A 12151-nucleotide genomic window follows, 5' to 3' on the forward strand; every position below is an offset into this window, starting at 1 on the left:
AAGTATTAGGAAGAGTTTGGAAGATGACCGTATACAGTGAAAACGAATCAAAACAAAACAAAACAAAACAAAACAAAAACAAAAGAAAAATCAGCCCCAAAATGATAAAAACAACAACAAAAACCTAATATAAGCAACAAGTCAGCTAAGATCGAATCTATAAATGGAATGAAGCAAATCAAGTCGTGAAATGAGTTCAAATAACTATTCAAGCAAGAATTATATAGTTACATTACAACATCCTCAAAATATATAAAAAGTTAAATTCTTATTCCTTATGATATACATGTATGCACTTAATATCCACGTCATATTTAAAAATAGAAGTTTTAAATTAACAAACTGGTTTGAAATTAATATAATGCAACCATCTTTTACATAACATAACGATGGTATATCTGATTTTATATACATCTCTATTAATTAAATCAGTCAAACAAGTCGCATATGATTCTGATAAAATCACCAATTAACTCTCTAAAGTAGGACGCAGTTAATGGGTCAAAGAAGCTCATGACAATTGTTCATTATGATCTACGTAAATAACACAGTTTGATGCGCATTTAAAGAAAAGGGGTTAAGAGAGAGGGAGGGGTGTCTCAGGAATATAAATCATTACAAAGTTGCAAGGATGACACTTGATTTTAAAATAATATATTAAACTGATTTTTTCTTGGAGGAGTCTCTTCATCGCACTTTATTTAAAATAGCGCCAATGGTGTTGTAGCACAACTGTACAGATTTTAAAAGTGTTCATCCATAACTGATCGATGCTAGGTATAAGTGTCCATTTTCTGAATGTTTACTCAGTTGCCTATCCAGCACTGTTGTTATCTTCGCAATATACGCGATCATTTCGCTGTTGCTATGGGCGTGGTCATGTTGCTAGCCATATTTGCATACATTTTAAAAATGTTTCTTCACTATTTTTGTGAAATACACCATCGTTTGGCTGTGCTATGGGCGTGGTCATGGCTGCTAAGGCCAATTGTTCCAAAATCTTTTCAACAAAATCTACAGAATAACACTTCTAGGAACATCTCACCAAATTTCCGCCTCATTGACCAAGAACATTTTAAGGTATAAGTTTTTTGAAACCAATATTAACATTTTCCCACCCAATTTGCATATTGCTGATGTGATCATTATATATTTAATATTTCTTCATGTATACACATCCAGAAGCATCCCCATTAAATTTCAGCCCAAACTGCTCTGTAGTTTTGGAATTAAAGATTTTTGACCAAAAAGACACATTTTTAGATCTAATTTGCATATCACTGACTGAATCATCATGTCATGAACAATACTCAATCTAAACAGCTCTGAGAAAGTTCCCACAAAATGTCCGACTAATCTACACTGTAGATTTTGACTTTAAGGTCTTTGACCAAAAATCACATTTCTGGACCCAAATCACACATGGTAAGATTACATTGATTTTAACAACTTCCCAACTAGACACCCAAGGTAATGCACCCATCAAATATCATGGCAATCGGTCCAGCGGTTGTTAACTTTTCACACACACACACACACACACACACACACACACACACACAGAAACAAACAGGCAGACAGAGAGACAGACAGACAGACATATACTTTGCGATGCCGAAATCAGTTCAGTCGTGTTAAAAACCCAGCATTTGTAAACCTATTAAGAGTTGTGTTGGCTTGTAAACCAATTTTACATTGCTCGAAGCAATTGTTTACACCGTTCAATGTTTTCACGTGATACGAATATCTGCTGCTTTTGCAGTTGTTTAATTTATTTGATCCCTTTGGCTGCCAGCTCTTCCTTTACTCTGCTCAAATACGTGTCATCTGGATAACCGTACCTGAAATGCGATAAGAAATAAAACCAACACACCGTTAACAATATACACACATGTCTACTCGGGTAAACGAACTTTATCGGTCAACCAAAATCGATATCCTTGTACATGTACAATGCAAATTGGCACCTTTACAATTCAGGTATGTCACCTATTAGCAAAAACAACGTCCGTTCCGTTAAACGTTTCAATCTCTAAAAACCAAACACAATTTTACACTATAGGTCGGCAGAATGTTTGAAAAGTGTGTGCTACATTTTTATAAGAACTATAATAACCAAATATTCGTGGCCCGTTAGACCACTAGAGAGGGTGTTAACCCAGTGTGTGTCCTCTCTACACAAAAAGCCATCCCATTGGCGAATTTACAAGGCAAATGACATCCATACTGAAACGTCTGAACAATCAAAAATGTATACGCACGGACTGACATTCTCCCATCCTTCCTTTGATGCAATTTGAACTCACCCTCCTGCACCTCCATGTATATTTGTTTTGTGATGGATATCATTCCACACCACACAGTTGTCTCTTCCAGTTGTAACAGACTTTCCAATGGTAAATACAACTCTCTCTTCAAATGCTTGTTGAAGGAGCGTCAGAACTGCTCTACCTTCTTCATTTGCAGGTAAGTAGGCTACCCTGTCAGTTCCACGATATGGCTTTCCAGGATTGGGATGGTTTTCCTATAAATTAACACAGAAATCAAAATAAGTTGCCTTTACAATGACTGTGTACTTTGGAGATATAATCCAGAACTTTATTGTTGGTTGTGGTTGATCTTTGCTGTTCATATTAGCTATATCGTTTATCAACTACCAGTACAATTTCAAAATCATCATCATCATCATCATCATCATCATCATCATCATCATCATCATCATCATCATCATCATCGTAGTCATCGTCATCATCATCGTCGTTGTCGTCGTCGTCGTAGTCATCATCATCATCATCATCATCACCACCACCACCACCACCACCACCACCACCACCACCACCACCACCACCACCATAACTATCGTCTTCACTTTTACTATTGAAGTGGGAAGATCCTGTAGCATACCTTCTGTGTCCCATTTGGGAAATGATAAACTATCGTGATGGTCCCCTTCTTGTCATATCCCGGAAGATGCTGCTTGGTGTCAATTTCATAATGCATCTCTCCAGGCGGTTGATTGCCTTTCTTCTTCAAAATCACGGCTGTGCAAAATGGGCATTTTGCTTCACTTGCAAAATGTCGTTCAAAGCAAATTTCACAGATAGTATTTTTACAACAAGTCATTGATTTCAGGAAAACACCGTCCTCAGTACAAATATCACAGTCTCCTTTCTTATCTAGTGAAACAGCTATCTTATCTGTTGTAGATACACGTGGCGGTGAGGACGTTAGTGCTGCTGTCGCTGCACCTTCGCTAGATGCTCCGCCTGATTTTGTACTTGTGGACGGATTCACAGGATCTGTTCGATGACCAGTGTCTGGTTTCCCACAAACATTCGAAGTAGGCAGGTAATCTGGATATTGGCCACTAGATACTGCACCACCAAATTGTAGGATGAAGTCCTGTGTGGCTTGTTGATCAAAGAGCACAATGCGAATACTCTTCAAAGTTGGCATGGCATGTGCACCACGTTTTGCAGAGAACTCACTCACAGCATTGTGAAATACATTTGCAGAGACTTCAAGTGGCATGCCATAGAGTCCTGATAAATATAAACAACAGAAAATGTAAAACTTCAACGTAGTATCGTATGAGATCACTTCTTTCATCGTAAGATGTTATTAAAGGCGGATGCATTTGACCCAGATGTTATAATTCCTTGCTTTTACTGCAAAGAGTTGTCCCTGAGAGGATACAGCAGTCTGAGAGACAAGTGTCATTAAAAAGTACGGATATTAGAAAACATAAATGTTGGTTACTAGTTGTTACCTATTTATTTATGAAATTGATGGAAAAAATCTTATTTCAACTTCTGTGATATTCGTGTTACAGGTGTCAAATTGGAAACCGTGGTATGGCATGTTAAGAACTCAACGTCTTGGTAGATGAAGTTGAAAATAATGGTAAATAGACGTACCTGAACTGATGGCTGGAGTGGCTAATGACTTCACCTTTAACTCCGTGTTTGCATGGTCAAATACTTTCACCAACATTCGATGCAATGTTCTCATAGCTTTTAGATCAATGGATCTCGATCTATCCCATCTCGGGCCAACTGCATGGATGACATATTCTGACGGTAGTTTTCCAGCAGATGTACTACAAAACTCGCCAACAGTCAGTTCACCACTTTCGGCGATGAGTTGGAAAGATTTTTCCTGTATGCTGGCTCCTCCAGCTCTAACTATAGCTAGGGCAACGCCTCCATAATGTTGCAACTTTCCATTCGCCGCATTGACAATGACTTTAGCTTTCTCTTTTGTTATATCCCCCTTGTATATTTGTATTTCAATGCCTTCCTTGGTTTTGCATTCGAAGTGCGCGTTAGCTATACACTGAAACAACGAATCCAAGTCTCCAGTTGCAACTGATCTGTCAGAGTCTTCATCACCACCATTGTTCTTACTCGTAGTCACGCCTTCTTTTCCTCCTGGAGTAGTGTGTGATATGGCTGGTGTCTTTGAGACTTCTGATGGTCTGGATTTTTCCTCATCTTCATCACACATTTCAGTGGTTACTGGTGTTCTAGTTGTATGCTTAATATCTTCTTGGGGCTTAGTTTCCGATTTAGCGTTTGGCAATGAAAATTCCACTCGTGGTTCATCCTTTTCTGAAATAGGGGAATCATCTTTGCTAGTATCACTGATGGTTTCTTTTAAAGACGCATCCTCTGTTCTTTTGCTTGTTTTTCCGTCTCCTTTGGACTTGTTTTCTGTGGTTGTACATGTATCTTTGGTAGGTGTTTTAGAATCAGAAGATCTTGTTGAATGGTTCTCGTCAGTCACGAATCTTGTTGCTGGATCATTACCTTTGTTGTCTATCATATCTTTTGAATCATGCTGTTTAGAAATCGATAGAGTTTTGTTCGATTTGCCAGAAGCTTTTCCTGATGATTGTCTCTTTCCACCATCGTGGCGATTTGGTTGAGGAATGTTATTCTGGTCTTTTTTCTTCCCACATCCTCGCTTCTTTATGCCTTTCCCACTACTATTCTCCTTCTCAGGTTCCTTTGCTTTCTTCTTGACCGAGTCGCCAGTTCGAGGTTGAGGAGTTTGATTTGCCCCACCACCAGCTGCTTGTTCTGCTTCATCCGACGTTTCGGAGTAATTCTTCAATTTTAGAGTTAGAAGCACCGTCTGTACTTCAGATATGTTTTCGAATGATTCAGCATTCAAAGACAATATTGTGTCGTTTACTCCTCTTGGATTTACACGAACCATTTCTTTGATTGATTCTATGACTTGGTCCTTTACATCGTACAATGAATAAAGCCAAGGCACCGTTTCCGCAGTGAAATGTGTGAGGAGCAGCTACGGATAAAGAAGGCAAAATGGAAATAGACAGATTTTCTGATTTAATCTTTAATCTGATGTATAAAAAAATCAGTGACACATAGAAACCCTAAAGTATCAATGGTATGCAACAGTTTGCTTGATTATGACATTTACTCTCAATTTTAAGAACAATGTGATGTCGAATCATCAAAAAATACATTATATTTAGTATTTACATTCGTATTCTATAATAAGATAGTCTTTGCTTTTTAGAGTCTTTTTCAAATTCTACAGATAAGCCGTTGTATGCATGCGGTAGTTTAAAGTATTAATCATTGAGAAGCGCTTTCCTCTGGGTTGCTATGGCAACAGGAGACCATAATATGAAACCAATCAAACTGTCAATAGGCCAACTCCATAGTTACATAGCCATGTACAAATTTGGATCTCATCAGTAAATGTATTGGTTTCATTATAAATCAACTCAATCGACATTGTTACAGCGTATGCGATTTATTCGTTTATTTTTGTGATGATTACACGTGATGTTACCTGTGGTCCTGATGGGGATTGTGCACGTGCTACAATTGGTACTCTAGTCCCTTCCAATGATAGGGATGGAAACTTCGCTGCGCAACCGGCTGTATCGAAAAAGAAACAAGACATTGAATATATTATATATATATATATATATATATATATATATATATATATATATATATATATATATATATATATATATATATATATATATATATATATATATATATATGTAATCTCGCATTGATAGGAAAAATAATTGCTGGACTTTGTTGATAACAAAACTTCCCTATCTAAATATAAACATTTCTCACACTGTAAATCAAGTTTAATAAACTGTCACTGGGCAAATGCGTTTATCGTAACAAAAGTTGGCAAAAACTTTAAAATTGTAAAACAGACGTTAACATGTGATATATCACCAAGTTCTGACTATAAAAAGTCAATTAGTTATTGCTACGATTATGTGGGAAATTGTCACGGTTAAGAGATATTCATGATGCGTGATTAACGGATACCATAGAAGAACATAGGATAGCAAGATTCGTAATAGAATATATGTCTGTCTGTCTGTCTGTCTGTCTGTCTCTTTCTCACACACACACACACACACACACACAACTACAAAAAAACTGCCAAGCGTATGCTGAAAGTATGTTTGAAATTGCGCGCACTATAGCGTTTCAGTAAATTTAATACTCAGTACTAATTGGTTTTCTTTAGATTCGTACTTTTTAAATTGCTTCTGCTTTCGTTTTTTTATCAAATCAAATTAAAGTATCTTTTTTCTAGTTTAGGTCTTATTCAATTCTTGTGGGCCATACCGAATAACGTTAAAATGTATTTTTAAACACTCACCTCCTTTTGGTTTTTTAATTTTCTTTAACAATGCACTTTTCTTCTCCTGGCCAGTTTTGGCTTTGTCAGTAACAAACTCTGACAATTTTTTGTGACATATCTCGATAATATCAAGTGTGCCTCCGATTATAAACTTCTCATCATCCGTTTCTACGAGTCCATATGTTTTCAATTTCTTACGCTTGTCATCTGGAAGTTGTCTGATAGCGTTGTAGTAGGTCTCATTTACATCGGCTTCAATCTTCCATAAAAGCTTGATGAAAGATACACACTGTATTAGAATAATCGATTACTATTCCACTTCAAAGAGAATACACGTTTCTCTTTTCCAATGACTGATAAATTGCGGAATATATTATATTTCATATATAATATGAATTGGTACTGAATATAATTGTAACGGATATGACGTAGATGACACATTATTTGCTTCATTTAATTCCTATTTTTAAATATCCCCTTCCAATTATACCGCTTTTATACTATATTATAGCAAAGATGTGATCTCAAGTATTTAGTGGCTAATAACATATATTTACACTTTTGAAGACAACTGTTAAATTATATTGCATGCATTTGATGTCCAACATAACACACCTTCTCACAATTTTCAATTTTAAATCGTACTTCTCCCTTCTTCTTTTCCTCCTTTTTAAACTTCTGAGCATCTGTATGAGAATTAGATGATTAAGCTTAATTATATTGCATTTTCCATCCCGAGTTATATGACTATTAATCATTTCAATAATATCAAGAGTATCCATAATACACAAACAGCACACCCAAAATCGTGTTTTGGCCAAAGTCTTGGACCATATACGTCATACATTAAAGTACACAACACCGTTGTCACATTTCGACGGTTTTAACCTGCAATAGCTGCAATTGGGATATTTAATTCATCAAATAATTAACCAAAGATATATTCACTAAAACTTCGTCAATTACTTTTAAAAAGACATTTTATGTGTTAATTAGTGTTCAATATTGTCCATAGGTAGTGTAGTGACATGTTTAAATTTTGAGTGAAAGTTTGGTTTTGAATCTGTTACCATGTTAAAACTGTACTAGTCGTAACTGGTGTATCATGATTTTTCGACCAGGAAACCACAATATATCCAGTGACTGAAAATTGTTAAGATACTAACAGTTTCATATTGTATATATATGTTAATCCGTGGTCGATATTATTCATAAATAGTACAGAACAGATTGAAATCATTATCACAGCTGAGATCGCTGATTTTTGTGAGCGGACCCAAAAATCAACGTGATTTGATTTATCATGTATACAGCTACGCAATTATATTTTGTTTTACCCACAGATGAATTCATACTGTTCAGAGTGAACAATATTATGAGTAAGGTATTGTACTAATCAAAACATTTTCAAAAAAGCATTCCATATTTGCAACAAGTACTGTTTTACATTGTAAGTCAATCGAAAATAAAATCGTAGCACGTACATTATGTGTACTGCAATGTAGAATTGAAAATTACAGAGTTGACAGTAGGCAATCTCACGGGCCATCATTTCCATACAATTTGAAGTAATACATCCCTTATAACATCCATTAAGTTTTAGTTACCAACACCGTTTCACATGCTAAGGATTACCATAACATCTTACTCGCCTTTCTCACATTTGAACGTCACCAAAACACCTCTTTCCCCTTCGTTAAACTCAAATTTGATTCTTTTCCATTCATTGATAAGGTCTTCCTTGAGCTTCGGCATGTCGCAACCTTCAACGAAGTCATGCAGCCACACGCTTCTCTCCATTTTCACGTTAACTGAAAATCACGTAGTATTTGTTCAGGTTGCAGTTACTAATGATACCGCTGTAAATTGCGATTCAAAAATTATTATTTCAATATATTTTTGTTGGCCTTAGGCTTCATAAACATGGACGAATGACTGATTAAAATCAGTACATAAATATATTTACTAGCCTAAGGTATAAATAGCCTCCTATTTTCATTAATCTATTATGACTTAAGATAATCATTTTGCAGTGTGTGTGTGTGTGTGTGTGTGTGTGTGTGTGTTTTGCGTTTGTATGTGCATGCATGCATGCATGCATGTGTACATATGTGTATGTGTATGTGTATGTGTGTGTATGTGTGTTTTGCGTTTGTATGTGCATGCATGCATGTGTATATGTGTGTGTTGTGTGTTTTGCGTTTGTACGTGCATGCATGCGTGTGTGTGTGTGTGTGTGTGTGTGTGTGTGTGTTTTGCGTGTGTATGTGCATGCATATGTGTGTGTGTGTGTGTTTTGCGTGTGTATGTGCATGCATATATATATGTGTGTGTGTGTGTGTGTGTGTGTGTGTTTGTGGGTTTGGGGTACTTCAGATTTTGATGATGTCAAAAAATGTACTCGCCCCCATACTGTAAGGTGATAAAACAAGGCTAGGAATAGTGTGCCCAAATGGTTTACTAGGAAATACAGTGTTAATTTGACCTTACATTAATCTTGACATACATTTCTATCGGAGAATGATTTGACACTAATATCATATAATTGACAATGACAATGTATTCCTTACAGAAGGAAATATACTTTGCTAAACACATACAAACATACAGCCGATACCCTGTTGTGTGATAAACCTTAGGCTGATGACCGGGTCGATGTTAAGCGCATATAACTGTATATATTATTTAATGGAAATGATAGTGAACAAGAACATTAAAATATACTTCAATTAAAAATTAGTTAAAAAATTGATATACTCAAAATTTCATGAACCTAAGATATGTGTTAAACTATGTGTTTGTAGTGTGAAATTAACTTCGAAAAGAAACATAAATTGTGATTGGTAAATGGGTTGTTTTCTCACTTCATAACGTGTTAGGATTTCGCGTACGTGTAACTGGTACAAAGCAACTTCATATACTAAGGTATTAGTTTTTATCATTCCATTTAATGACACAACGAACTATCAATACCTAAACTACATTAACTGAGCAAAGGTTGCACACTAGGTCATACACTTCCGGGTTTGTTGTACAACCCGAAAAAATCTGTATTCCGGGGTGTATTGTTCTATATAGACTTCCAAGGCGATCCTAATTCTTTGAAAATGTTATGTACCTTTATAGCTAAACTGAATTGCTTGATTCTAACCGAAAAGATCGATAGTAAATCATAGGACGTACCTGAGTTACAGCTAAGAAGAGTTCCGTGGTCATATTCTACGAATTTATACAAACTATATACATATTCAGTAGGAACGGATATACGCATGCGCAATGTACCCTGGAGGTCGGACAACGTCAATCAGACGACTGGGTAACTTTAATAATAATTAAAGTGTTTGAGGTTCAAAATTTCACTTCGGGCGAATTTAAACGGTAGGAAAAATCTTTTATTTCGTATACTTTTTGAAATGGCAAACCTTCACTTCAAAATTTACACAGGGGCCAAACACATTTCTGTTCTGTTGACTTGGTAACTACTAAATAAGTAATATGTAACGTATCACTACTTATCCGAATAAATTATGTTTTTACATGCGCGCGTGGGCAGCACTAGTAGTAAAGGGGGGGGGGGAACTGCGCGCACAATGTCCTTTGTGTTCTTGAGATTGCTACGGCACATGTCTGTCAACTCAGCAATGCTGGACCACTGCTACAACAAAGTGAAAAAATAATTCAATTTGGTGTTTATTAATATTCAATCATGAATTGACACTTCAGAATCCAAAATTTATGAAAATACCTTATTTCCAGAGCCACTTATTTCCTTGAGGGGCAGTCCTTTTTGTCTTAAAATTAAATACAGTATACACGGATGCAAATTATGTCTCTGTATTGAGAAGAAAGGCGGCATTTAGGTTTATGTTACGTCTTTTTGACAGTCAAAATGTTCTGATTAATCATGTTATTACTTGTGATGTATGGTTTGGTGGGCTTCAGGCCCACTGGTTGAAGATTTTACATTTTTTTTGTTTAAAATAATACCTTTTGTAATATTTTTCTGTTTGTATTTGTCTGTTATGTAAAATTTAAGCTGTCTTGTGGTATGGTTTTGTTCTTCTCTGGACTATGGGTATGTGATAAACTTTAAATAATAATAATAATCAATAGGTAAGGTCTCAAATTTGCTTTCAATCGTAGCGAATGTATGTATGTATGTATGTATGTATGTATGTATGTATGTATGTATGTATGTATGTATGTATGTATGTATGTGTGTATCAGCAACTCACGGAAGATCAGCAACTCACGGAAATTTTCCAATACCAAAAGTACATCATACATTTTGCCGATTCAATTTTAAATATGCTGCTGTAAAACACTGGAACTCTCTTCCCCCTACTTTAAAGAATACCCATAATCGTCATGCATTCAAGACAAATCTAAAACACCATATTTTACATATTTGATTCATTTTTTCCTGTCTTCTGCCTTCCATTGTTGTTTCCTTAAGTTCAGTGCATAGTGTATTGTTCGCACTTCATTTAATTTGATAAGTGTACGCTGTAACTGTATATATATATTTATATTTATTTATTAACTTAGGACCATGGACTAGATTAGTCCCTAGCGAACTATATCCATGGTCCTCACCAGGAATATTTTGCTCTTCTTTTTCTGTTTCCTTTTAGTATTAGTGTAATTATTAGCTGGAAGTAATATTGACAGAACTTTTACATGTAGCTTATTGACTCATTTGCTTTTCCTGCTCCTCTTTTTTTTCTGTTATGTACCATTTGTACAATTTCTGGTGAAAAAAAATATATACATGTATGTATGTATGTATGTATGTATGTATGTATGTATGTATGTATGTATGTATGTATGTATGTATGTATGTATGTATGTATGTATGTATGTATGTATTGTATGTATGTATGTATGTATGTATGTATGTATGTATGTATGTATGTATGTATGTATTGTATGTATGTATGTATGTGTGTGTGTGTGTGTGTGTGTGTGTGTGTATGTATGTATGTATGTATGTATGTATGTATGTATGTATGTATGTATGTATGTATGTATGTCATGTATTCTCCGAAGCCCCACTACATATTCTAATGTAAATATGAGTGACCTGTGTTAAGGTCGGGGAGGCAGAGAGTTCCTAGAACTCATGCATGAGGTAGTTCGACGTGAATCCCCTATTACATGTACATGATTATGCCAAGTGACATTAGCAATTTGTTTTCCCACTCATTAGTTGTCCTTTTGGTGATGGTAAAGCAAGATACAAAATGAATTAAAAACAAAAAATAACCTCGTTTTGTTTTGTTTTTGTTTACATGAAATAACTTATTGTGACACAATAAATATGAAGTTATCATCTCCATATAGTTATTATAATACTAATAGAGACTTATGTACTTGTAATGAATCACAATAGTATGTAGATAATATATAAAAATGAACGTCAAATTTCACACGTCTGATAAAAATCATTATGTGTACAAAAATTGAACTGTTGGTGGCTTTAATAGCTGTATTACAT

At 35.3% G+C, this 12151-nt stretch overlaps 1 protein-coding gene across 1 annotated transcript; it reads right to left on the minus strand.

Moving 5' to 3' along the window:
- Positions 1–1582: 1582 nt before the first annotated feature.
- Positions 1583–8203, minus strand: LOC144437350 (uncharacterized). Its single transcript, XM_078126275.1, has 8 exons — positions 8173–8203; positions 7270–7340; positions 6673–6925; positions 5827–5915; positions 3918–5310; positions 2905–3542; positions 2307–2524; positions 1583–1841 (listed from the first exon to the last, which is right to left on the minus strand). The coding sequence occupies exons 1-8, from the start codon at positions 8201–8203 to the stop codon at positions 1772–1774; spliced, it is 2763 nt and encodes a 920-aa protein (XP_077982401.1). The 3' UTR covers positions 1583–1771.
- Positions 8204–12151: the final 3948 nt, after the last annotated feature.

Source organism: Glandiceps talaboti, chromosome 7, assembly GCF_964340395.1.
Source record: "Glandiceps talaboti chromosome 7, keGlaTala1.1, whole genome shotgun sequence".
In the NCBI taxonomy this organism is placed as follows: domain Eukaryota; kingdom Metazoa; phylum Hemichordata; class Enteropneusta; family Spengelidae; genus Glandiceps; species Glandiceps talaboti.

What these genes read in the sequence shown, in the direction of transcription:
- LOC144437350 (XM_078126275.1), bottom strand. Translation starts at nt 8,203, where the DNA reads ATGGCCCGTGAGATTGCCTACTGTCAACTCT. An exon ending in GATTGCCTACTGTCAACTCT is followed by an intron (nt 7,341 to 8,172) that starts GTAATTTTCAAT and finishes ATTCTCATACAG; the next exon opens with ATGCTCAGAAGTTTAAAAAG. An exon ending in AATCCCCATCAGGACCACAG is followed by an intron (nt 5,311 to 5,826) that starts GTAACATCACGT and finishes CTTTATCCGTAG; the next exon opens with CTGCTCCTCACACATTTCAC.